This window comes from Podarcis filfolensis, assembly GCF_964270895.1.
Source record: "Podarcis filfolensis genome assembly, chromosome: 8".
Classification (NCBI taxonomy): Eukaryota; Metazoa; Chordata; class Lepidosauria; order Squamata; family Lacertidae; genus Podarcis; species Podarcis filfolensis.
In genome coordinates, this window is record NC_139611.1 from 41,892,072 (window position 1) to 41,919,321 (window position 27,250).

The following is a 27,250-nucleotide window of genomic DNA, read 5'->3' on the forward strand; positions in this document are numbered from 1 at the left end:
ACATAGGAAGCAGCTGCTGTATCATGAGACGGAGCTTCAGGCCACCTAACTCAGTATTGTGTGCACTGACTGACAGCAGCAGTTCTGCAAGGGTTTTCTCCCAGCCCTGCCTGAAGATGCCGGGGGTTGAACTGGGACCTTCTACATGCAAAGCAGGTGCTCTTCCACAGATCCACAGCCCTTCCCGTGGGATAGAACCAGCAGCAACACCAAATGCAACATTCTGTGTTTGCTTCTATTTTGTCCCATCGCCACATTTGTTGTATAAATTGTTTTTGAGAATGTATGGAGTGTAGGGATGGGGTTGTTTGGGTTAAGGGGTAAGTACAAGCGACAAGGCCACTTCAGTGGTGGTCCCAAAGTTACAGTCCCCTGGCTTCCTTCTTTGCTGGTTTTTAGGCTTCTTTCAAAGACCTTACTATTTTCAACAGGCTTTTAGGGTGCGTTTTTAAGTGTGTGCCACTTTGAAATGTTATTAGATTCTTAGGCTGCCTTTTCGTTTGTGATTTTATTGATTGCTTTCTATGCTTTTAATTTTATCCATCCCTTTCATCGAATCATCGAGTAGGAAAGGACCACAAGGGTCATGTGGTCCAACACCCTGCTACTGGATTGTTTTGTGTGATTTGTCTTCAGAAAATGTGTATATGCGGTAGTGGCAGCCACAGCAATAATACCAAAAACAACAGCTTGGTCCCAAGTTGAGCTATCTATGAAAGCAAGCACACCTTGATTGATTGCGTTTCTACAGGGATATGGGTATGTTTTGTACTGAAACAAGGGTGGGCATCCAGACCTGGCTGGCAGGTCAGAGCCTTCCCTTTCCCACCTCCCACAGGCAAACTTTGACCTGGCCACCCACCTGTCAATCACCTGAGAGCACAAAGAGATCAGGTGATTCATTTCCCTTTACCTGCACGATTTGAAATAAAACCACTTGGGAAAAAGGCAGAAGGTTTCATGAGTTGCCCACAAGCCCCACTTTCAACAGGGAGCTGCATCTTCCTCTGCTCCACATCTGATGTCAGAAATTTATTTTATTTATTAAATTTATAGCCTGCTTTCCCTTCCAAAGGAGCCCAGGGCAGCAAACATCAAAATGCTAAAACAGGACAATTTAAAATAAAATAAAAAGAGATTCAAATCTATCTAAAAGCAATTAAAACACAGAAAAAACATTTAAAAGCAATGACATATCCTCACAGATACACATTTCATGGTTGTTATGGCCAGTATCTATTGGCCATCAAATGCCTGGGAAAATGTTTTTGGATTTCTTCTGAAAGTCAGTAATGGGGGAGATAGATGCACCTCACCAGGAAGGGCATTCCACAAACAGGGAACCACCACCAAGAAGGCCCTGCCATGAGTAAACTCCAGCTGGGCAGCAGCCAGAGGCAGCACTAGGATCCCCAGGATGTTGGAGGATATGGGCTCATCCACACTTACCTTTCCCCCTGTGCCTTCCAGGCACAGGTCTGCACTTTAAAGCTCCATGTCTGCGCTCTATTTTTTCACCTCAGAGCTTTTGCAGCAAAAGCCCGCTCTTTAAAGCTGAAGCGCAACAAAGAACAATGCAAGATTCCCATGGATTGCTGTTTGCTCTGATTCAGAGGTAAAGAGAGCTCAGACATGGAGCTTTAAACTGTGGAGGAAAGATAAGTGCACACCCGCCAACATTTCTCCAATGAAAATAGGAATGTCCCATTCCATAATGATAATTTTACTATTTATACACCACACATCTTACTGGGTTGCCTCAGCCACTCTGGGCAGCTTCCAACATAAATAGAAACATAATAAAACATTAAACTTAAAAAACAACAACTTCCCTATACAGGATTGCCTTCAGAGGTCTCGAGGGTCAGATAACTCTATACCCTCCAACATTTCTCCAATGAAAATAGGGGCATCCTAAGGAAAAGTGAGTCTTTCCTGGATCAAATCAGAAACCAGGACAGCTTCTCTAAATCAGGGACATCCCTGGAAAACAGGGACACTTGGAGGGTCTGTTAGTGTGGGCTTATGCACTAAGTGTTGCATCCAACAAAATCCTACTCAAGAAGACCCACTGAAAGGAATGGGCCTAAATCCGCCGTGCCCATTAATTTCAATGGGTCTACTCCGAGTAGGACGGGCACTGGATGCAACCCTTCACCAGGATCTTGATTGTGTAAAACCAAGGTGGTTGCGAATCGTGACCCAGAGGAAAGAAATGGCGGCTCAGGGACTCTGAAGGAGAAGGAGCGGAAGCCCTGGCTCAGCAGGCGAGCGAGCGAGAGTGCCAAAGAGAGGCCTGCTCTCTGACACTGACTCAGGAGAATTCCTGCAAGGGATGGCTTGCTCCCTTCCCAGGCACACAGCTGTGCTTGCAGCGCTCAGGGATGAGAGGATGAAGTCACTGACCGTTCTCCCTGTGCTGGAAGGAAGGCGAAAACTCTTTGGCAGTGATCCTGGCAATCCGAGCCTCCTCCTGCGCCTTCTGCGCCGCCGTCACAGCTGCGTCTGCCTTTGCCCTGGAGTGGGATGTCCTGTGAGAGATCAAGGGGGACAGAAAAGGCAACACTGGGGGTCAGAGGGTTTTCTCCAGCTCGTTCCATGATCCACACACCACCAGCACCACCCATCAGGCTTGTCTGGATCCTTTAGCTCTGCAGCACCAGTGGCTGGGAACTGGAACTCTTGGGAGCCAGTCCAGGCCATCGCATCAGTTATTTCACTCGTATGAATCAATGCTCAAACGCCAGAGTGGTGGTGCGATTCTGCCAGAATGTGCCAACTGCAATGCCAAAACATGAAGGCAGGATGAGCAGTCATTTCCCCACTCCACCCAAGTATAGACACCATTCCCTTAGCACATGTTGCCATAATGTGTTCCTTTGTAGCGGCTGATTTCGCTGCTGTGACTTAAAGAACTGCTTCTCAAAGAACTCTGGGAATTGTAGTTCTGTGAGGAGCAAGGAGGGTGTAACTAAAGTGGCACCTTACAGGTGCTTTGAACTGCAACTCCCATCATACCTAACTGTAGGGTCACCATACTTTGAAGAGCAAAAAAGGGGGTGTTGTGACTGCCATTCAAAGCAAACAAATGCAATTTGTCTCAAATTTTACCCCTGAAAAAGAGGACATGTCCTGGAAAAAGAGGACACATGGCAACGCTACCTAACTGTTGGCCATGCTGGCTGGGACTGATGGGAGTTGGAGTCCAGAACATGGTACCATATTGGCTACCCTTGTAGCAAAGGATTCTTAGCACCTTCGCTGAAATCCCCAAGGTTCTCTGGAGAAAGGTAAGTGGTGTAAAATCAAGGTTTATTTACAGTGCAGCTCTACCGGTGGGGTTGTATCTTGATTTTTAAGAATTAAAAAATAGGTTGTGGCCCCTTAACATTTAACACATTTATTGTAGCATAACCACCTGTAGACAAGGGTCTACTTGATCAGGTGCAGGAAATGTCCAGCTGAATATTTATGAACACACACACACACACACACACACACACACAGCCACACAATCATAGTTAAATAAAGAAAAGCACATATGCACACAATATGTGTGCTTGGGCCCTGCATCAAGGCAGCTAACAATATATCACAAAAAATAATAATAATACAAGCATTTATTCCTAGGTTACAACAGCTGAGATATAGCTAGCTGGAGGGATGTGTATGTGCAAACTGGAGGTGAGAGGATCCTTTGCAAGCCCTTCTGGGTGAAAGAGCAGTGAGTAGCAAGCAAATCCAGTCCCTCTTTGGCCCCTTGCCATGTCCACGTCAAAGGAATAAGCAGAGAGAGCATTGTTGAAACTGACAGCCTGAGTGACAGTTTCAAACCCCCCTCCCCTCTCCTGGGACACAAATCGGCTTTCACAAGGTGGTTCTTCTGCACTTCTCCCAGAGTGGCAGAAAAAAGCTGCTGTTTTAAGCTTAATAATTGATTGGGTCCGCATGTTATTTCCTCCTCCCCTCCCCCCCATCTCCTTTCTTCAGTGACTTCACTTTCATTCTGTATAATTACACTATAGTGCATTATCAGATAAGCTAAAAGAAAATCCCAGATTGAAACACATGCCAACATTCTACAGGTCTGGCTAGGCTTCCCTAAACAAAACAGGGGTTTAGAATATGTGTCAAAAAGCGGACTGGGAAGGTCAATCGGCAGGGAGTTCCAAAGTGTGGACAGTGTTGCACTAAAAGGTGAATTTCTTACAAATGCACAGCATTTTGTGGGCCCTGTAACAGTCCCAGTTCCACCGGTCAGAGCTGCCAAGTGGGCATATATGGAGCAAGGCGGTGTTCCTTCTGTTCTTCTTAGCCCTGGAACTGTGAGTGAACACCAGCAAATCCTTGGCACTCAGAGGGGCTGGGTTCAGGGGTTGCAAGAAGGTGTCTTCATAGGGGCACTGCATGGTTGCTCACAGATGTCTCTTGTAACAAAGGACAAACCAGAGAGCAGAAGCCCTTCATGTTAGTTCCAGGAGGAGCCGTGGGTCATGCTTACTTGGGAATGACGACTTGGAGTGGGCAGTGATTACGGACTGCTAGTTCCCACATTCTTACAAAATCCCTGTTCACATGCAGCCCTGCTATCAAGCAGTAATAAAAATAATTTGGGGGTGGAGTGAGGGGGAGCAGATTTTAAATATTTTGGCCATTTTCCATACAGTTAGGCAGACTATAGTTAAGTTGCTATTTTCTCCACTTTAGCTCCTTTGCAGAAGGGGATGTAGAACAGTTGCTGGGAGTCGCAGGAGGGCAGAGTGCTGTTGTGCTCCGGTTCTGCAGGCATCTGGTTGGCCACTGCGAGAGCAGGATGCTGGACTTTTAGGCTGCTGGTCTACTTTACAAGGGTGGCATAAGCATCACCATGATAATATACTCCTAATGCTTCACCTTGATCACTGAGGTCTTCTGAGGTCAACCTTTGGTGCTCCTCCATGTCCCTGACATTTGGCTAACCTTTCCCAGGGTCTGGGTCTTTGGTGTGGTAGGCCCTGTCCTGTGGAACTCCTTGCCAATAGAGGTTGGGCAGCAGCAGGAGTCATCCCTACTCATTTCCAGACGTCTTCTGAAAGCTTAATGATTCAGACAGGCCTTTCAAGCCTGAGATTCTTTGCCAACTAGCTCTTACTGATGTGTTTGGCAGTGTTCTTGACTGCGATGCTGTGTTTTTATTCCGTATACCGCCTTGTGATGTTACTTATGAAAGTGGAGTTAATAAATCTCTCTCTGTCTATATCAATCTATATAGGATGGTGAGATGCTTTGAAAACTTGAAATGCACTGCATAAATGGTAAGGGTGATGGCGATGGAGGAAAAGGAAGGGGGAGAGAGGGAACTCAGTTGTTTGCCAGCACATGAAAGGGGACATTGAATCCTGTTGTGGATCTCTGGGAAGATGAATGTGGAAACAATGGACCATGCTGAGCGGAAGAAACACCAACTGATGCTAGAGAAAAGGTGGAGGAAGATGCCTCTGACAGTCCAGATATGTGAAATGCCACCAGAAGAGAAGAAGGAAGAGAGCCCACAAGTCCCTGGATGCCACTCTCCTCCAAGCTGAGCGATGGAACTGTTTGCATTTGCAATATAATAGTCTAATTAGCATCCTTTTACAATTCCAGCTGTTCACCACTGGTTGCCTTGGCTTCACACAGAGACCCTGCTGTCAGTCCTTGTCTCTGGGGAAAAGCCACCTTGAACCTCTCCCAGTTTGAGGGAAAGTTCCTTGCTCAGCGCCCACAGACAAACTAATGTCAAGCCTATGAGGGGAAGGGTGTTAATTTGGAACCTCTCCTTTTAAGACAGGCCCAGTGTGTAAAACCTACACTTTTCATCTGCCTTATGGGAATTTTCTGGTGTGACTGTAATGCGCAGCAAGGCACTTGGAAGCAGAAGGAGTGAAATGCAGAATTAAGATAGCAATCTGTATATATTGCAGCTTCATTATAATAAGCATAAGCACCCTAAATAAATGCAAGTAATCCGTTTAGCACTTGCAAAGCGTGTTTGCTGCACAAAGCACTTATCGGCTGCCTGCGTTCATATAGGCCCTCCGTATAGAATGTGCGTTAGCTCATCTTCCTAATTCCCCTGTTAATTGCTTGCTTTTATTTTCCTTGTAAAGCAGGCTCTCTGACATGACATGTACATGCTGTCTAATCACTTTTCACCCGCTTCGCGCACCCGCCACACTGAGTAGCAGAAGACAACTTTAAATAAAGCAGGTGTCCACAAAGCATCAAAGAACAGACACCATCCTTGCTGTGGTCTCCAGTGGCAGGACAAAAATGTTGCTGAATAACTCCTTCCAGATCTTACATGGTGTCCCATAAACAGGAAGAATGTGCACCACAGAAAGGTCCCTTGCTCAACTGAGAATCCCGGGGAAGCTGTGGAACAGGCATCTGGAGGTGGTTGTGGAATAGAGGAGAGCAAACAAACTGAAACTCAATCCAGCCAAGATGGAGGCGCTGTGGGCGGGGGAGCCAGCTGATCTGGATAGCGGGGTGCAACTGGTCTTAGAGGGGTTGCACTTCCCCTGCAGGACCAGTTTTATCAGCCTGGATCCAGTGCTGTCTGTGAAAGAGACGTCTGTACCTAGGGCTGCCTTTTGCTAGCAGAGGCTGATACCCAGCTGCCTATCTAGAAAGAGTGGACCTTACCTCAATAATCCATAAACTAATCATATCTAGGATATATTACTGTAATGTGCTCTGTGTAGGCTGCCTTTGGAGATGGTCCAGATGCTTCAGCTGGTGCAGAGTGTCCCTTGGTGGGAGCAAAGTGATCGGAGCAAGTGACACAAGTTCTGTATTAGTCACACCGGCTCCCGTGCATTTCCGGGCCCAGTTGAAAGCGCTGGTCTTGCGCAAGATTTATATTGTTTGGGGCCCTTTATTTGAAGGGCTGCCTATACTCATATGAGCCAGCCTAGGCATTAAGACCTGTCTCAGAGGTCTGCATACCCTCTGCTGGCTTGGTCAGTTCAATGGGCAAGGATGGCCAATTCTTTTTTGCAGTAGTCCCAGAGAGCAGAACTCCCTCCCCACAAAAGTGTGCATGAACTCACTAGTGCAGGTCTTTCCCAGACCACTTTCTCTCAAAGAAGGGCATTCTCTGGCTGAGCTGATTTCAAAGGGATAGTCCTGTCCATTGTATTGTAATTCAGGGTGCTCCCAGACTGCCAGTATTTTGCAGGACAAGTTCAGGCACGTACTGGAAACTTAACCATGCACAATTAAAGTGGTCTCTCGCCTAAGGGCAACAAATCCACTTTTAAAAAAAGGACTTTTGTGGTAGGAAAGTGTCAAGGAAAAGCAGTGAAAAGTTTGAGAAGGATGAATGATTAATGGGACACCATATACTGTAAATACCCCGCAAACAAATTAGAATGAATGCTGAATAAAGGCTGGACAACAAAAACAGGAAAGGAAGTGGAAACTGATGCAGTCTGTGTGTTCATCTACGGTTAGGAAGGGAAATATGATCAAGCACATACAATTAGTATTCATTCACATGATTGTTCTTCTTCTTACGTCCACAAATGCTATGTCATTAATGACATCTTTTTCTTTTCTTTTCCATAACTTAGATTAAAATGAGGATAGCAAGATGAATAACATAGCAGTTGGCAGAAACCAAACTGCAGCAAAATGGAAGCAGAGTTGATTGTGAAGAATACAGGTCAGAAAGAATTTTTTGCCTTTTTACATCCCTACCTAGAACCTTCCTCTCTGACACACCAGTGTCTACATGCAGAGAGCTTTTATAAGTGAGAAAATTCAAAGAAATGATCTTACTCCAACACCATAATATTTCTATGCATGTGTAGAAAGGCCCTGTGTTTGGAATCACAGAACTGTCGAGTTGGAAGGGTCCCTGAGGATCATCTAGTCCCACCCCCTGCAATGCAGAAATATGCAGCTGTACCATACAGGGATCAAACCTGCAACCTTGGCATTATCAGCACCATGCTCTAACCAACTGAGCTATCCAGGAACCCTTTGTGCCTGTACAGTGGTACCTCTGTTTATGAACGTTTCTGGTTACGCACACTTCGAGTTACGAGCTCCACTAACCCAGAAGTAGCTGCTCCTGGTTGCGAACTTTGCCCCGGGATGTGAGCGGAAATCGCACACTGGATGTACGAGCGCAGTGGGAAGCCCCATTAGCGAAAGTGCACCTCAGGATAAGAACGGTTTCAGCTTAAGAATGGACCTCCGGAACGAATTAAGTTCGTAACCAGCGGTACCACTGTATCTCTTACAGAGGAACAGCATATGATGGGTTAAGGTAGAATATTCTTATATGTTTTTAATTGTTCAATTACTACAGGTGATGATCCTTTGTGATGAGAATGAACTAATATAATATACATGATGGGGGTGGTATTAATGAATTGTTATGAACTTGTAACCATGGGGTATCCTCTATTTACTATAAGCAAGTAGCTAAAGGTAACCTATTTTATTAGCTGGATTTCATTACTAAGCGAACAAGAGACTCTAATTTGAAGTCGCCGTAACCAGGGCTTAAGCCAGCCTCCTGGGGCTCAGGCTATGGAGCAGCTATGGTTAACCAGGCAACGAGCTTTTCGTGAGGGCTGATGTACGTCTCCCTGCCAAAATAAGCATCCTCCAGTCTTCCAGGAAAAACTATCAGAATAAGATGTTAATCTCTTCCTTTGATATAAACATCACACTAATAGCAAAAGCTGCCTTAGGCAGACGATTATTTCTGAGGAGCAACGGAAGAGACTTTCTCCTTACATCTGTGGAGGCACAAGCACTGACCTCGCACCAGGAGATGGAGAACTCTGCAAATGCACAAGATCATTGCAAGGAGGAGAGCAGGCACTGAGAAGAGCAGACATGAGGGAGGGGAGAGAGGCGATTCTGGTGCACGACAGCTGTGAAAAAGGCAAATTCCATGCTTGGGATCGTTAAGAAAGGAACTGAAAATGAAACTGCCGGTATCATAATGCCACTATACAAATCTTTGGTGCGACCACATTTGGAATGCTTTGTCTGGTTCTGGGTAAAAAGGTAACGGGACCCCTGACCATTAGGTCCAGTCGTGACCGACTCTGGGGTTGCAGCGCTCATCTTGCTTTGTTGGCCGAGGGAGCCGGCGTACAGCTTCCAGGTCATGTGGCCAGCATGACTAAGCCGCTTCTGGCGAACCAGAGCAGCGCACGGAAATGCCGTTTACCTTCCCGCCGGAGTGGTACCTATTTATCTACTTGCACTTTGACATGCTTTTGAACTGCTAGGTTGGCAGGAGCAGGGACGGAACAATTGGAGCTCACCCCATTGCGGGGATTTGAACCACCGACCTTCTGATCGGCAAGTCCTAGGCTCTGTGGTTTAACCCACAGCGCCACCCACGTCCCCTGGTTCTGGGTACCTCAGCTAAAAATGAATATTGTAGAGTTGGAAAAGGTTCAGTAAAGGGCAACTGAAGTGACTGAGCACCCAATGGAGATGAATCCTGGAAGACTCAGGACAACTCTAGAACTTGCTCCTACCCACAGGAGGCAGTCATGACCATCAATTTTGATGACTTCAAAAGAGGATTGGACAAAATAATGGGGGATAAGGCTATCAACGGTTGCGAGCCATGATGGCTGTGCTCTGCCTCCACAGCGGGAGAACAAGTAATGCTTCTGAATACCAGTTTCTGGAAACCACAAGAGGACAGAGTGCTCTGCTGCTCAAATCTTGCTTGCAAGTTTCCCACAGGCCACTGTGAGAACAGAATGCTGGACGAGATGGGCCATTGGCCTGATTCTGCTGGCTCTTCTTATGTTCTGGTCAGTGATGTAGCAGAGGCAAGGAGTCAGGCCCTTCTCCGTACTATGGTCCCAATCCACCTCTCACGCCCCCCCCCCCACTGCCTGTAAGTTAAAGAAAAATCTTATACATAGGAACATAAGAAGCTGCCTTCTATTGAATCCAGGCCATTGTTTATGCCAGCCTTTCCCAACCTGGTGTCCTCCAGATCATATAACTGTAGAGTTGGAAGGGACTCCAAGGGCCATCGAGTAGCTTCAGACTATGATTCCCATCAGCCCCATAGGATGCCATGCAGATGTGAACGTGGCCGTGGAATGGAGAAGAAGATGCCGCTGTTTGTCTTGCCCTCTCCCTCTGTCAGGTATGTGTGCTGGAGCCAGGCCCTGTGACCAATAGGACTTTGCAGGACTTGGGCCTTCCTAAGTTTGTTCTGAAGAGGCAAGGCGCGGCCGCACAGGTGAGGCCGATTGGTAACTCACAGCACCTGGTGGCAAGAGCTGGGAAGAGATATAAGGTCAGCATTTCCTTTTGGCTCTTTGCCACAGCAACACACTTCCTGCCTTGCTGTGTTTGGTTTCTTGCCTCCTGATCCTTGAACCTCAGCTTCTTGACTCCCGGCTCTCTGACTCTTGGACTCTTGGCTTCCTGATTCCTGGCTTCTGGACCCCCGTTCCTGCTCCCACCCCGCCATCTTGCCCCCGGTCCTGACATCCCCTGCCGGGACTTCGATCACCCGTGAACCGGACCGTGACAACCTCAGGGTGAGTGCACAACAGAGGTCCTTCCTAGCCCTGCCCTCCTTTAACCTGGGACCTGCATGCAAAAGAGGTGCTCAGCCCCTGAGCCACGCTTCCTCCCAGCCCCCAAAAAGCTGAAGTGCCAGCTTCCGGCACCCCACCACAAATGCTTGAAAAGCAACCTTTGTGGAGCATGCCAGAACCACATCCTGCACATAGCAGTAAATGTGCACAGACTGATCACAGTTGGCTGTGCACCAACAAAACTTGGGGCTCACACTTATGCCAAGAGACCCCCTTCGTCTTGCTGGTTCATATCTTCAAAGTGCATAGGCTGTAAAGGAGTTAAAGCACAAGTGACTCCATCCCATAGAAGGCCAGTGTTTCCCTCTGAGGTTTGGGCTGGTTCCATGGAAACCACGCTGTCTTTCAGGTAAATATGCAGTCAGGTATAATTTGAGAAATGCTTCTCAATCTTCCTACAGCAAGGGAATATTCCCTTCCACTGCAGAGTAATTGGTGGTGCAATTTCCAGGTCTAGTGCTCACAGAGTGTCTCCAATGTACACTTCACTTGGGAGCTCATGGGCTGGAAATGCTTCTCACTAGGAGGGGAGGGGAAGAGATTGCATCCTACAAGTAGAAAGCTAGCTTGTAAGTGGAAGCGTTCTCTCTGACATTTAGTTTTCTGCAGGAATGTGTGTGTGTATGTGTGTAAAAGCATTTAGTCACACAAGGTTCCTGTTTTAAGAGACTCAAATTTACCGCTTCACCCTGTAGCTCAGCGGATATTCACATATATAATACAGTGGTACCTCAGATTACGAACTTAATAAGTGCCAGAGGTCCGTTCTTAACCCAAAACCGTTCTTAACCTGAGGGGCGCTTTCGCTAATGGGGCCTCCTGCTGCCGCCGCGTCACCGCCACGTGATTTCTGTTCTCATCCTGGGGCAAAGTTTGCAGCCTGAGGTACTACTTCCGGGTTAGCGGAGTTTGTAACCCGAAGTGTTTGTAACCCAAAGCGTTTGTAACCCGAGGTACCTCTGTATAACCCTGCTCTTGGGATCTTGATAGGGCAACATTTCAACCTATTTTATCTGTATCCCTTTGCACAATTTCTCTATCCTTGCAATGGGGAATAAAGAAATAAAGAAAAAGGTTTCGCCTGCACCAGTTAACTTTTTCAGTGCACAATGGGACTCCAAAATGGTTCAGGGTGATCCTATTGGAAAATTACACTGAACATCAGAGGAGCCTGCTGGATCATGCCAAAGGCCCATCTATTCCAGCATCCTGTTTTCACAGACGCCTGTGGGAAACCTGCAAGCAGGGCCTGAACCCATGAGCACTCTCCTTTCCTGTGGTTTCCAGAAATTAGTATTCAGAAGCATTACTGCCTCTAACAGTTGAGGCAAAACAATGCCTATCGGCTAGTAGCTGCCGATAGCCTTCTTCTCCATGAATTTGTGCAATTCTCTCTTAAAGCCATCCAAGCAGGTGGAATGGTGCTGAGTGTTGTAGAAGGAGGGGGAAAGCATAAAACCAGTGAGGAGGGAGAATGAAATGGGATATTCTGAACAATTGCATGGCTGGTAGGCTGGAATTCTGAGCAGGAGTGCTCCAAGCTGCAACATTTTGCTGCAGCCTTCACTTGTCATGCCTAAATAATAATTTTGTGCGATTGAAAAGCTTGCTACCTTGGCAACACACAGTTCGTCCGTAAAAAGACAAATCACCATTAGAGGCATTCAGATCATATTTGTTTTTCTTTGAGATCAGCAAGATAATTATTGTTGTGTGACCAATAATGAGGAATAGGTTGTCAGGGGATGTTGGAAGGAAGCACATACACTGGCTGTGTTAAAAATGATGCTGAAAGCATTCACATCTTAATTGGTTCAGTTAATTCCTTGGGGGGGAAAATTAAACGTGGGCTTCTAATAAAAGTGTATAACTTCTACAATGCATTTTGCTCTGGTGGGATGACTGTGTAAACGATCCATATGGACATTTCTTGATGTAAGCAATGCATTGAAGTTGCACTTTATTGCAGGATAATATCTAGCATGGTGTGTGTGTGTGTGTGTGTGTGTGTGTGTGTGTGTGTGTGTGTGTACATACATGCATACAACAGAAAACCCAGATTCCTCAGAGACATCTTCCCTAGTTTTCTGTCTTAATGAAGGCTTGGAGATCATCATGGCTAGAGGAAGCATCAGTTCACTGGCCCTTCTAATCCTCTGGGAAATGGGATGCTCAAACAACTGCTTTCAGTTTCAGTTCCCAGATAATAGAGAGGAGGTGTGCAAAGTGTGCTTTTCAAAGGCTTTGGGAGAGAGGCAGTAGGAATGCTATTCCACAGAACAGGGGCAGTCACACTGAAAGCCCTGCTCTGAGTCACTGCAGAGAGGACTTCTGAGGTCCTTGGAACATGCAGGAGAAGTTCTCGTGCAGACTACAGCAACCTTATGAGGGTTCTCGAGTAACTTTGTCTTGAGCTGTATAGGATCTTATATGTTGCCACCAACGCTTTGAACTTGTCCCAAGAGCAGATTGGCAGCCAGCATATGTGAAGCAGGGCATCACATGGTGGCAGCATTTTGCCCCCGGAAGCAACCTAGCCACCACATTCTGCACCAGCTACAGCCTCTGGACCAGTCTCAAGGGTAGTTCCACCTACAGTGCACTGCAGTAAGTTACCACTGTTGTTGGACTTCATCTCCCATCAGCCTCCGTCAGCATGGCCAATGGGGTGTGTGAGAGAAGTTGTAGTCCAGCAAATCTGGAGAGCACCATGTTTGCTACCCCTGGTTTAGCACACCATGAATGAGCAGAAGCAAGCTATAGGCTTGCATTCATCCCTCTGCCTCTGCCACTGTCAAGTAAGTGAAGTTTATTGTCTTATCTGAACCTGGGGGACACAGTTACCTTCAACTACGATTTGGTGCAACAAGCCGGAATCCATAAATGTTTTATGCTCCTGGCCTGTTAACAAACCCGAGTTTAAACTAACAAGGAGTTCTCACAGGGTTAGGCATGGTGTAACCCTTGCTACTTTAAGGCAGGAAGAGTCACAGCTACAGTGGAGACAGAGCAGGAAAAGAGAGCACACAAGCCCCAGGCACACTTATGATCATGCATGGTATAAAAAATAGAGGAGAGGAACACCCCCTCCCCAATCCAAACTACATAAGACTCAACTGAGACATCCCAGTGTCTTGGCACTATCACCAGGCGAAGCCGAGAGGCCTCGGTGGACCACCTTTGCCAGACTTTCCCTGTTGAAGCATCTATTTGTGGTGTCAGGCAGTTGCCATGGAGACAGGTCCCCTTGCCTCCAGGAGGCAACAGGTGCAGGGGAGCTTACTAGAGCCAAATCGACAAAGTCATCTGCTTTTCCTGGAGAGCTCGCTTGGAAACGATGCACCGAAAGGCGAAAAGGAGGGTGCGGGGAGAGAAGAGAAACCCACAATCAGCGAGACGTTTCAGCAACAAGGAACCCTTCCAAATTCACCCCTACTTGTGCATTTCACAAGTTGTGCAAGAACTGGCTGCGCCAAAGGAGGGAGAAAGCACAGCCCCTGATCGATCAGGCAGATGAAATGAATCCCTTCCCCACACAGGGGAAGGGGAGGGAAATACAACCTCTGCGATGAAGTCAGCCTCCCCAAAGGGTATCAGATGGCCTCCACTAAACTAAAGTGCTAATGGAGGAAAGGCAATGGGTTCTCAGCACAGACACCACCCAGCGTTGGGATCAATATCTCTGGGAGAGCACTGGGAAGGCCTTTCCTTGCCTCTGGCCTCGCTCTGTGGCAAGCAACCCCCTTCTGCTCTCAGGTTCTGTCTGGAAACAATTGATTGGGAAAGTAGCTTCTCTCTTCTCCAGGCTGTCTCTGGAGGACGCAGGCAGCGACTGAATTATTCATTGCCACTGCAGACTTCTTGGCTTCTCTCTGCGGCTTTAAGCATCAGGAGGAGGAACCCATTCAGCAAGTGGGAGGACAGTCTCTTGGTTCCTTTCCCTGCTGCCTGCAAAGCAGGGTACTGGCCATTCGGCAGGATCCGAAGGGTGGATGCAAGCCTACCACTAATTTCAGCAGGCAAAGCTTCTGGCAAGCAGCACCTGCCAAAACTCCCTCTTCTGACACAACTATTATGGGTTGTTTTGACCCCAGGGCCAGAACTAGGGTGGGGTGAGCAGGGGCCTGGTTCAAGGGAGCACCAAAATCACGATTTCTGTTCTACACACTATTTACGGAAATAAAATTTAATTATTTTAATAATGTGTTAGGCGATTGGAAATGGCGATAAAATATGGGGGTGAGTTAAATCCTGCAGAAATTTTATCAGAATTTGAAAGCTTCAAGCACCAGCTGCCGTCAGTTCTCCCAGTTCCAGAGTCAGCAGCTCATTTAGACCTCCTGAAAGCAACCCATGAATATTCACTAACAGAGTCCTACTCAATCCTATAATTGCACTTGTTTATCATTGCATTACAACTGCTGTTAATTTTTTAAGTCATAAAATACAGGGTTGGCTTAGGGTCACGTTTCACATTGTCTGTCCCAGGCACCAGGCCTGGTTGACCCTTACCTGACAGCAGGGATGCTGAACTGGATCTGGAGAAGGGCTAGAGATCATGATGTGGCTAAGCTTCCACAGGACACTGTGACAGGTGGGCAAGGTCACCTACCAGTCCAACACCAGCCTGGCTTCATATGAATATGATTTAGAATTCAAAATGTAGACGCAAAGGAAGACCCAGGAGGTTGCTCTCCAATCTCCCTTTGCATACACAGCAAAGATCCCATTGTAGTCAGGGCCTGTACACTAGTTGGATACCACGATTCTGATCTAAGGTGCAGCCACTTTAGAGTAGATTTGAGGGAAATGGAGGAGATGTGAAAGGCTTCCATTATCCCAGTGGCACCAATGCAATTCAACCTAATTCAACAGGCCGCTTCTGTGCATGCCTCTGCTATTCCCAGTGGAGGCACAGGTAAATCATTAATAAATATCTTAACGGGCCATTTCAAAGACTTTCACTTCATTATTCATTGTAAAATGATTAGTTACGGGTGTAGCTAGAAGACAGATCAGCAGGAAAGATTCTTCTTTAAAGATAAGGGGGTGTGTGTGCAGGGCTCTTTCTGAACTGTTCTGTGTTCTGAACATTCTGTGAACATTACCAGAGCTGTTCAGGTTCTGCAGAGAAAGCAAGAAGTTGTACACTTTAAAGTCCGTTTAAACTTGCAACTCACCAAGCCCAGCCACTGCTTTATCAGCTCTCCATTGCCTCGTCCTGATCTCATTTCTCCTGGGCTGGGTAGACAGCTCCATCAACTCCCAGAGGCAAACTCTCTTTTTCACTCCACCCCCTGACCTGCTTTTCTTCCCAAGGCCTGGCAACCTTGCAGGGAAGTCAAATTATGAGAGAGGAGGCCGTGATAACGGTTTAATGCATCACCGTGGCAGGTTTCATTTCAGGGAGATTTGCTGCCAGTTACATGATCTGGAGCCTCATAGTTTTATCTGGGTTGCCTGTTATCCTGTCTCTGTTCATCCTCCACCTTCTGTGGAATGCACAGAAGACCTACCCACTTCTGCACATACATATCCCATAATCCCCAGTGTTCTGCAGATGAATGTAGTTCTGTATTATGTCAGAGACCAGTGGTCTTGTAATAGATGAAGAAGCAAAGGAGAAGGAAAGACCATCGATGGGCCTTTGACACCATTAAGTGCATGCAGGAAAAGAAAGGAAAGGGGACAGAACAACTCTCAAAATATTTTATGGTGGTAGTTGGTAGCGTGAATTGTTCCTGACTGGAGACAGGTGAATATGTCAGTTTTGGTTTCCTCTCCATTTCCTTATGCTCTGCCTCCAGTTGGAGACAGCAATGCTTCTGTGTAACAGTTGTTGAAAATCACAAGAAGGCAAAGGGCTCTTATGTTCAGGTCCTGCTTGAGGGATTACTACAAGCATGAACAGGATTCTGGACTAAATGGGGCATTGGCCTGATCCAGAAGGCTTTTCTGACGTTCTTGTGTTCATTAAAAAAGATACTTGTCCATCAGGTGCCTGCAGCCCCAATAAGACGGTTCTTATCTATCTTGATGAGCTTTGTCCCCTTCTCCTCCCCAAGTTGCTATCTGCACAGAAGACCTGCAACCAGTGATTTATGAAAGCAGTAATAGAATGTCAGAAGCAGGGAATGAACCGTTAGCCACCGCAATTAGCTCTCTAAGGAGGGTTTTCAAATTACCTGCTTGTCACAGATAAGCCCAGCTCCTCTGTTAAACCTGTGCCCACCCCCTGGAGCAGGCCCTTTAGCTAGATCCCTAATTAAGAAAGGCAAAACAGCTATTGCAACCTCTGGCATGATGCAATTTGAGAGGAAAACGCACCTGCCCCGGTCCTTTGCAACCACCAGACAGAAGGCAAGTGCTATGAATAGCAAACAGCAGGGACTTGCTACTCAGGTGTCAATTGACTTGCAGGTCCTGGCTTAATTGATGCTTGTTGCAAGAGACAGTTGCAGGGCTGCATGCAAAACAGTCCTGCTTCCTGGTACCTCTTAGTTTACAACAAGGATGAGGAACCTGAATTCCCATGCTGGCTTGAGCTGATGGGAGTTGAAGCTCCACAGCATCTGGAGGGTCCCCAAAGGTTCTTCCCCAGACCTGTTTTAAAGGACGATTCTTTATTCCATACCATTGCATCCTCATAGCATCTTTTTATGTAAGTATGGCAGGTACCTATTGGGCAGTGCCTGCGACATCATGGATGACAAGCAACTTGCAGAATTTCCTGTTTAAGGGCAAGAAGATGGCCACCGGCTTAGGGGAATTACACAAAGACATGGAAGATAAAGCTCTTTGTGATGGTTCTGTGGTACCTGCAGCTTCAGAGGCATCATGTCTGTGTATATACCAAATGAAAACTATTGCACTCATGTTCCTTGGGCTTCAGAAAGAAACAGAAAGCTTGGCTAGATGGGCCTTTTGGTCTGGTCCAGCTGGGCTCTTATGTTCTTAATGCACCCACCCCTCCTCATATTTTGAACCCCCATGCAAAACCTGCAAAGAATAGTGTTGCAAATGAACTGAAGCGGACTAACCTCAAGCTGAATTGTAGAGAAGCACAGGCAAGTTGGGATTTCAACCTTTGGGCAGCAGGGTCTTCAGGCTCTGCTTTGAGAATGCAGCTAGTCTGGTTGCCAAGACAAAACTGGTGTGCTGCTTTTTCACCATCTGCATTTAGACTAGTCAGTTTCAATTGCCAGTAGGAGCTCTGACTTTACCCAAGAGCTCTTTACCCCTCTTCCCCACTTCCCTTTAGCGCAGAATGGATTTCACTCTGTTAGTGAGGGATATAGCCTGGGGAGAGTCTCAAGGGCTAGACAGAGAGGCCAGGGGGACCACATGTGCTGCCCAAGGCTGAGATTTCTCATCCCTGTTGTAATACAAAACATCTGGAAGGCATGAGGCTGAGGAAGGCTGTTCTGTTATTCACTAAAGGAGGCTGTGCCAAAGTTTCGGAACTCCATTCCTGGGGGGGGGGGGGCTCCCTGGCTCCTTCTCTGTTGCCCTTCCACTGCAATTATACAGTGCGGAGCTGCTCTTTCTGAAATTTGTGATTTTCTTTGTTGTTGGTTTTGTAATTATTCATTATTTTAAATGTAAGAATGTAACGTAAGAGCCTGCTGGATCAGGTCAGTAGCTCATCTAGCCCAGCTTCCTGTTTTCACAGTGGCTAACCAGCTGCCAGAAGGAAACCTTCAAGCAGGATACAAGCGCTCTCCCTTCCTGTGGTTTCCAGCAACAGCCTCTATTGCTGCCTCCAACTGTGGGGGTAAAGCAAAGCCATCACAGCTAGTAGCCATCAGGAGTCCTCTATGAATTTGTCTAATCCTCTTTTAAAGCCATCCAAGTTGGTGGTCATCTCTGCCTCATGTGTGAGTGAGTTCCATAGTTTAACTATGCACTGCATGAAGAAGTACCTTCTTATATTTGTCCTGAAACTTTTGTAAACAGCCTTGAACACCCCGTGTGAAACAAAGGCATAAATGTCTTAAGCATATGAATGAAACAGATATCCTACAAAGCTTTCACTGCTTAAGAAGTAGCCTCATGATCTCACTGGAAGTGAGCTTGTGCAGTTGTGGCTGAAATTGTGGAAAGGTCATTTACTGAGTGAGTTCTCAGAGACACTTTGCTGCTCTTCCTCCCTGGTCCTGGAAGGAACATTTGTGCAATTACAGAATAATTTAAATTCGGATATAGACAACTTCATATCCCAATCCTCCTCCTCATCATGTCAGCTCTTCTTTTCTCTATAGCCTATTTTCATCCTCTTCTCATTCACAAAATGAGATTGGGCCAGATAAATATTTAATCTTCAATTTTTAACTTTAAAATATCTGAGCTACTTTTAAAAACTCCCTTTGGGGGTAAGGGGGGAGTAGAACCACTGAAAAGAACAGAATAAAGTTTAAGTCGAATCCATCGACTGCAGTGGGTCTACTCTGAGTATAACTTAATTGGATACTATCTGGTTTAATCAGTCCAGTTGGCTCTAAGATTTCAGAGAAATTAAATATGAACGTGATGTGACTAGCCCTATACTATAGGATTGTGACCAAATTCTTGGGGCAGGTGGGATGGTGAGCTCAAAAATCCCTGCCTAATTTCAGTTTCCAGGAGAGCCAGGTACACAAATCCAGAACAATGTGCAACTTTCAGTTTTCAACGTTCCTGCCACTTACAACTCCTTTGGTAGTAGATACACCATCCAACATCCTCCCAGAAGTGGACACTTACTGTATATAACAAACACAAAATTCCTGATTGCTTTTCTGTCTGAAAAATGTGCATTCTATGTAGAGCTTCTTGTTTTAAGTCCAATGTGTGTGTCTTAAGAGGAGCATCGTGGCTGTGTGCCTGGCTGGATTTCCAAGGTGAATATTTGATAGAATCCATTTCCCACAAATCAAGGATAGTGAAAGAAGTAAGAAACCAACCATTTTTTACATTGGAACATATCTTAAGCACATGTCTACAATGAGATTCAAACAGGCTTTCGGATATTAGGGGCCAGAGTCAACTGTTTTTGATTAGTTAATGATGACAATTCTACCATGTGATGCCTGCACACTGACTATGTCTGTGTCTATGTATGATGTTTACAGATTGCAACTTAATTAACATCTGGAGAGGGAGCTGCATCTCCAGCCATCTGTCACCTCTAATGGAACACTATCAAGGGCATCAGGCAAGTGACTGATTAAGACAAGGCAGGCAGGAAAATAATAGGCAGGAAATGTCTTGGGTGCAGGAAAACAAGACACTGAGATTTCATCTTCAGTCCAAGATCCTTCTTCCTCATCCTGAATCTCATTTTACAAAACATCAGATGCTAACAGGGGGAAGAAGGGAAGGAAGAATTAACTATAGCTGTATCTGCAGGAGGTTCGAGACTGTCACTATTTTCAGCTTGGATTCAATCACATATCAACAATTTCAGGTTGCACAATTAAAGTTGTTTTGGTGCTTTTCACCAACAAACTACTTTCCTCCCTACAAAATAAGATTTTTTTGTGATAAGAAGAAGGATGGGGAAACGCCCTGGAAAGTGTGGGATAACATTTGCATGATGCAATGTTGTCTAACCTAGCCACAAACAAATCAGGATGATTGCTCAGTAAATAGCCAACCAGAGCTGGCCTGCCCACTGGAGGTGCAAGAGGTGGTGGTCCGTCCACCCCACTGCTTGTGGTGGCAGCGGTGAGAGGGAGGCATTCTGGTGTGCAGCATTTTTGCTCCTCTTCCCTGCCCCCAGGCAGAGAAGCTGAGTGGCAGCGCTTTATGGGACACACCCGCTGAGTTCAGCAGGAGGCGGGACATTCTTGCACGTCATGTTGCTCCTTGGCTTCCCACCCATCCCCTTGGGTGGAGGAGGAACACTTTGAGCAGCGCCTCAGCTCCCACATAGTTCGGTAGGAGCCGAGGTGTGGTGGAGATGGGGAGGCACAGGGGTGCACAGAAGGCAGCAGTTCCCATTTCTCCTCATGTGCTAAAATGGGACGGGCTGCTCCAGTAGTCAAATTTGTTGCTAAGCTTCCTGCAAACCTTGTGTAAACAAATCAACATTAATGCTCAATAAGCAGGTTATCTAGAAGCAATCTACAAGTCAGTGAATTTAATGGCTGTTGGTTTTTTTATTGGACATTCCACCGTTTGGAGTTGGGCCACTGGATTCTGCACCACCCTAAGCTCCTGAAGCAATAGTCGAGGGCAGCAGCTATTGCATCGATCTTCCTATATACATAAAAATGTAAGGCTGTCGTCATGCAGCCCCCATTGGGGGATTTGTAGTGCCGCCTCACAATTTTTTTGAATTGCATGAAGTTGGGATTGGACAGGTTGCAGAGCATCAGTGGACAGGCATAGAAATGGGTTAATATGGAGCAAGTAGAGGCACAGTCCCAAGTGTGTGTGTGTGTGCGTGCGTGCGTGCACGCCTAAACAACTGGGGAGCTTTCATGAGGTTCAAGGTGCAGTCCAAGCTTACGGTAAGGGGGAGTCTTTGTAGAATTCAGGAGCTATGTACACCTGTCTCAAGCAGTGCCAGTTGCATGAGAATCCCAGCAACTGCAGAGATCCAAGTTCAAATGGGGCAAGGATGGAGAGCTGACAGAATTATACTCAAACCCATTAGCCTTTGAGGGGTATTCTTTGAAAGCATCTCAGCCAATGAGCTGGGGGGAGGGGGGAAGGAAGCTGGCATCTGACTTCCAGAGGTTGCCCTTCTCATGAGCCTTTCGTTTGGCCGGTCTTTGCCCAGACTTTTGCCCTCCATTTGTTCGGGGCTACAAGTCCTATGCTGGCTGGGGGCTGATGGGAGCTGTAGTTCAAAATGCACCGTAGTATGGCTGTGACACCTGTTCCTCCCAGCCTTAGACCAGGCAGAAAACTACAGATGTTACCTGTTGGCTTTCTCACTCAGAATCTGTCCCAGAACCAAGCTTTCCCCAGCAACAACAACACCCGCGCCACCCCCGCGTACGCCCTTCTCGGTTTCTGTGCCGGTCCGGCACCAAGATCATTGCTGTTGCCATGACAACCAGCAGGCTCTTTCCTGATTAGAACTTCAGGCCCCGTCGCCAAAAGAGTCAATTTTCTAATCTCACTCCAGATTTGTTTTCCTTTGGGCACAGTTCCCCCACCGCCATCATCACGTTGTCTTTTGTGTTGAAAAACCTCTCCTGCCTCTCTCATGACAGCAACAAAAAAGAAAAGGGAAAGGGAACCTTGAGAGATTGCCAACCTCCCCGCTGTGTGTGCCACGCAGGTAGTAGGTATTTCTAAGGCTTCTCTTTCCCCCCAGGAGATCATTATGATAAAGGGTTTCTATAGCACTGCTCAGGATAGAAGGCGCAAGATTCTTCTCTTAATTTTTAAACCAGTTCTCCGTGGGGCTGAGGGGAGTTAGGGGCAGAGCGAGCCACCTTAGGCCAAATCAGACAATTGGGCCGTCCAGCTCGGCACTGTCTACACTGACTGGCAGCAACTCTTTGGGGGTTTCAGGCAGTGGACTCCACTAGCCCTATTTAGAGCTGCAGGGAGTTGAGACCAGGACTTTTCAGCACACAGAACAGATGCTCCACCACTGAGCTGTGGCCCTTCAAATTTAGGCTGCATTCACATTGCTGGTTTAAGACGCAGCTAGGTGGTTTGTTTTCACAGTTCAGACAGGAGCTAATTTATGAAAAACACAGTATTTCATAAATGCAGAATAATTCAGAAATGGAATGGGGCAGGTTTGCTGGTGTGCACACATGCAAGTGAAAGAGACCAGAAAGACTGATTTGCCCATCCTTATGTGAATGGCAAATCTGTCAATTTCAGTTTCTCTACATTTCCACATCAGTTTGTGGGTTGTTGTGGTTTTTTTTTTTTTCCCCTCATGAAAATTCATCAGCGTTTTAGTGTGAATTTCTTCTAAAACACACATTTGTGCATGCAATTTTGCCCAATATATACATATTTACAATGCAATTCTGCACAATAGAATGTATTTTTACTAATCTGCATTTTCATGCATTTTCATGTGCAGAAAGATGCTTTGCCATTGTGCTGATGAGGTTTGTGGTCATAGAGGCATCTTGCTTCACATGTGGTGGGGCTGTAACACATTAGCAACTTACTGAAAATCTGTGCTGAAATTTCTGAGATAGCAAATCAAACTCCCATTCTGGACCATGCTTTAGTGTTTTGGACTATGGAAAACAATTTAAATCCCACATTTACACATAAAGAATTGGTAGCATTATTGTGAGCTGTGGCTAGAATAGAAATTACTCAGCGTTGGAAAGTGCCTACTGACCCCACTCAAGAGGGTTGCTTTGAGAAAATTCAGGATATAGCTCCGTTTGAGCATTTTACTCAGAACAGGATAATGAAGGAAGTAAAGGAACAACACCATTTTGATATGGTTTCCCTTCATAAGCTTTATTAATGGAAATAGTTCCCCTGTGATGTATTCCTCACTGGTTATTGAGTCAATAAGCAATACTTCCTCAACACCAAGACCTCTTCAGAATATTCTCTTCCTTTAAATGTGTAAGAATAAGTATATGCATACTTTGTGTCCTCTGTATTGCAGTAAGTGCTCCACACAGTTGGGTTGTTGTTTTTTAAGTGTTTATTCTCTCTGCACTGGACTTTTTTAAAAAAAATAATTGTGAATTTGGCAGGTTCACTTTTAAATGCAATCTTAAACAAATGTCTCCCTCATGCCAATCTGTGGCCAAGAAAAATACACTTGACTAGGTGTGTGGACTGGCAGAGGCTGAACATGTATTGGGCCCTCTGTGCGTCAGGAGTGCAAGGACTGGGGGCGCTGACATGGTGCAGCCCCCAGCTCAGCTGAGCTGCAGCAGTAGGGTGTGTTGAATTTTTCAACTTTCAAAACTGAGGGGTGCTAAAAAGCTGCAACATGACTTGAGAATTCAAAATATATTTTGGTTAAATTAATATAATTCAGCTTTGTTTGGTAAGTAACATGTGTGTAAAATTTCATAGAAATAATTAAAAATGATTGCCAAGTACTTGCAGTTATAATCTATATTAATATTACTTTTCTGACACTACCTGACATTTTCAGATGGCAAAACCTTTGGCTTTCCAAAATTAGTTCATGTGCTTCTTCATCAAACATAAACTTCCCACGCTAAATGTTGTCCAGTTATAAAAATAGCAGGTTTGAATTCTTCACACCCAAAAACATATTTTTAAGACCTTTCACTGAAGAAATTTGCACATTTTACTTTTCACCCCCTAAAATGACGTGCCCTACTGGCTGCAGAAGTCTAGATGTCCCCTTGTTGACCCAGGGGTCACTAAGTACAGCCACACACCATCTTGATGAGCTGTTCCTTTGTTTAGTCATGATATTAGAAGGATAATCTCTGGGATCCTTGTGCATTAAATCTACTTGAAGCCGGCTGAGCTGCGGTCTGAAGCCAAAGCCTTTAATTTCCTGGATTACAAAGGATCCAGAGCTAGGGTTGTGGGCCCCCCTGCGTAATGAATGTGGCAGGAACTGTTGAAAGTACAACTGTGCAAAGCCTCTTTCGGGTGGCAGCATACAGGGATGCTTCCATTCTTTTATGTTTGTGGGGAGGAGACTCTATAGCAGAGCCCCTGTTTTGCATGCAGGAGGTCCCTTGCTCAGTCCCTAGTTAAAGGGGTCAGAGAAGAAGGTGATGGAAATGAAGCACCACCACACGGACTCGAGGCCTTGGAGAGCTGCTAGACAGTACTGGACTACATGGACAAGAAATCTGACCTGGGAGAAGGCAGTTTCTGGGGAAGGGCTGTAGCTCAGACGGAGAGCATCTGCTTTGCATGCAGAAGTTCAGAGGTTCAATCCCCAGCATCACCAGGTAGGGATGGGAAAGACACCCCCCCCCTCACCTGGAACCTTGGAATGCTGTTACCAATACACAGTTCTGAACTAGATGGACCATTGGTCTGACTTAGTCTAAGACGGCTTCCACCCTACTATATATTTTGGAGAATAGGTTTGGCTGCCTCTTGAGAGATCGCCACCAAACCTGGCCCAAGGGCTCCCAAGATGGAGGCAGTGCTCTTAGTCTGTACGGACACCCAGCACCTTTTTAAATCAAGATGGCAGGTCAAAATGTGACTTTGGCCTGACTGCAGGTGCAGAGGAAGGGGTGTGTGGTGGGGGCGAGCTGCCCCTGATGTCACCACTGAGTGGGGTGACAAAATGCTGGGTGGCACTCACCACGGGGGCCTGCAGCACGCCCAAGTCATGCGTCTCTCCTGTGAGTGATGCGGTGGCTTGGGTGCCCAAATGGTCCGCCTGCCACCTCCCCCTGAGGTGTAGGGCGGCTGAGTGGGAGGAGGCAGGCAGACTCCGCAGAGGCCCCGGAGAGCTTCCTGCCCCGGCTCGCCCCGCCTCGTGGGTGGCTGGCCCTGCCCCTGGGTGCAGGGCACACGCTCTGCCCCAGGTGCCCAATTGTCTTGCTCCGCCGCTGCCTGACTGCACTCAATTTGGCATGATGGTTACAAATGAGGTTTCCCAGCATGGAGGATACAGGCTTTGCCACCGTTTGGATTCCATCGGATGCAATGAGCCGTGTGTGTGTGCCCAAAACTCACAAATAACACTATCCATTTCAAAACCACAATTGCTTTTATTGTTTCTTTGCATTCCCAGACACAATTAGCCAGCTTCCCTACCTTCCTTAGTTGAACCTTAGTATAAAGTGTGGCACCTTATTTTCCGCCCTCAAATGTCAGAGGGCAGAGGTTAGAAACTGGTGGCGGGAACGGTGAGCTTCCTTCCAACCACTGCCCATTGGGAAACAGGCCTGGCTACTGAAGGCAGGCATCTGCCCTCATTTGGCTATGCAGTTGTGTAAGAGCAAGAAGGGACATTTTAAGCTCTACCTCTTTCAAAGCACAGCCCTCGTGTTCCACCTACTCCTATTTAACTTGTCACAGAGCCACCCCCAGCCCCCATAGGGAAGGAAGGAAGGAAAGAAAGAGAGAGAGAGAGTAGAGAAACCCAGAAATACACGCACGGTTGCCAAGAGGCCTGAAAAGAAGCAGCTCTGGGAGTAGGAGGTGAGCTCCTCTTTCTTCACGAAATTGCAGAGAAGGCAGCTTTGCTGTCTCTGCTCTTTGTACAGTAAAATCAGCTCTGTGGGGGTGGGGTGGGGTGGGTGGGTGTGTAGAGGGATGCGATTCCATGCAAGGGGCCCTCTGCTAAAAGGCAGCAGCATTGGAACCGAAACCTGGGTCTCATTCTGTGGTGCATCGTATGTCTACATCAGCCAGTATTCACCTGATTTTGCTTATGCCAACCCACAACAAATGCTATCTTCAGACCTGATTTTCTCTTTGTCGTGAGACTTTTCAAGAGCTAAAATGAGCTCCCCCAATAACTCATCTTATCCCAGCCATCGCTAATAATAATAATAATAATAATAATAATAATAATAATAATAATAATACACATCCTCCAAGTCACCAATCTTAGGGATTAGAGAGTTTTGTGAGTTTCTTTTAAAAAAAAAAACAAATATTTTGTACATGCCCACCTGTTTTACAGCTGCTTAGGTTGCCTGCACACTTAGAATGATAGAATTATAGAGTCAGAGCTCTTACTGTCAGAAAGTTCTTCCTGATGTTTATCTGGAATCTCCTTTCTTGTAACTTGCAGCCATTGGTTCGGGTCCTACCCTCCAGAGCGACGGGGGAGGGGAAGCTTGCTCGTGACAGCCCTTCATAAATCTGAAGGTGGCTATCATATCTCCTCTCAATCTTCTCTTCTCTAGGCTAAACATACCCAGTTCCTTCAACCATTCCTCATATGGCTTGGTTTCCAGACCCTTTATCGTGTTGGCAGATGCACCATATTACCCCCAAGACTGAAGGGGCCCATCACGAAACATGCACATGTGACATCACACACACACACACACACACACACACACACACACAAGTGTCACGTTGTTTGGAGGAAGCTGAGCACTCTGGAGGAGCCACCCACTGAAGCTGTGCCATGCTTGGCTCTGTGCTCAACCTCTTCCACCCCCTCAATGTTGAGAGGGCCTGGTCCCCTTCCAACAAATATTGAGGGAGCCAAAGGCCCTAGAGGTGGCATGCCTGCATCTTGGTCACCATCCTCTGCACACTTATTTGGGAGTAGGTGCCACTGAATTCAATGGTACTTACTTCTGCGTAAATATCCATTGAATAGCAGTGTTTCACAAGTGTGATTTCAGATCCTCCCCCATTATTTCCCACCAAAGGCTCTAGCGAGATCTTACGGGAACTCAGGTGGCCCCATGAGATTTTGTGAGAGCCTCTCAGAGCCTGTTTAGCAAGACAGAGAGCTTAAAAGCTATGTCACTGTGCAGGAAAGCTCACCTTATTTCTCTTCCAGAGGCACTATGTAAGGAGGAAGGATGGAGAGGGCAGCTACCCCTTCTATGTACGGTGATTCTTCCGGAGCACATTTGTTCATCACAATAAGTGACAAATATCAACCAATAAATGGGTATATATTGCTATATGGCTGGGGCTTTTATTGCGGTAAAGCTGAAAGTCATAGTCCAAAATATCTGGAGGGCACTGGGTTGGTGAAAGCAGGCCTACAAGGACCTGTCTATCTA

The 27,250-nt window shown here is 46.5% G+C and overlaps 2 protein-coding genes across 2 annotated transcripts in view; both read right to left on the bottom strand.

The window, feature by feature from the left end:
- The window catches only part of JPH3 (junctophilin 3), an 88,295-nt gene that overhangs the window by 15,802 nt on the left and 45,243 nt on the right, over nt 1-27,250 (bottom strand). The window contains exon 3 of the mRNA XM_083626258.1: nt 2,407-2,531. Coding sequence (XP_083482384.1) covers nt 2,407-2,531 — 125 coding nt within the window. The remainder of the gene's footprint in view (nt 1-2,406; nt 2,532-27,250) is intronic.
- Nucleotides 7,950-27,250, bottom strand: part of FANCA (FA complementation group A) — a 257,965-nt gene continuing 238,664 nt past the window's right edge. The window contains exon 39 of the mRNA XM_083626220.1: nt 7,950-8,005. The gene's annotated coding sequence lies outside the window, so the exon portion shown is untranslated. The remainder of the gene's footprint in view (nt 8,006-27,250) is intronic.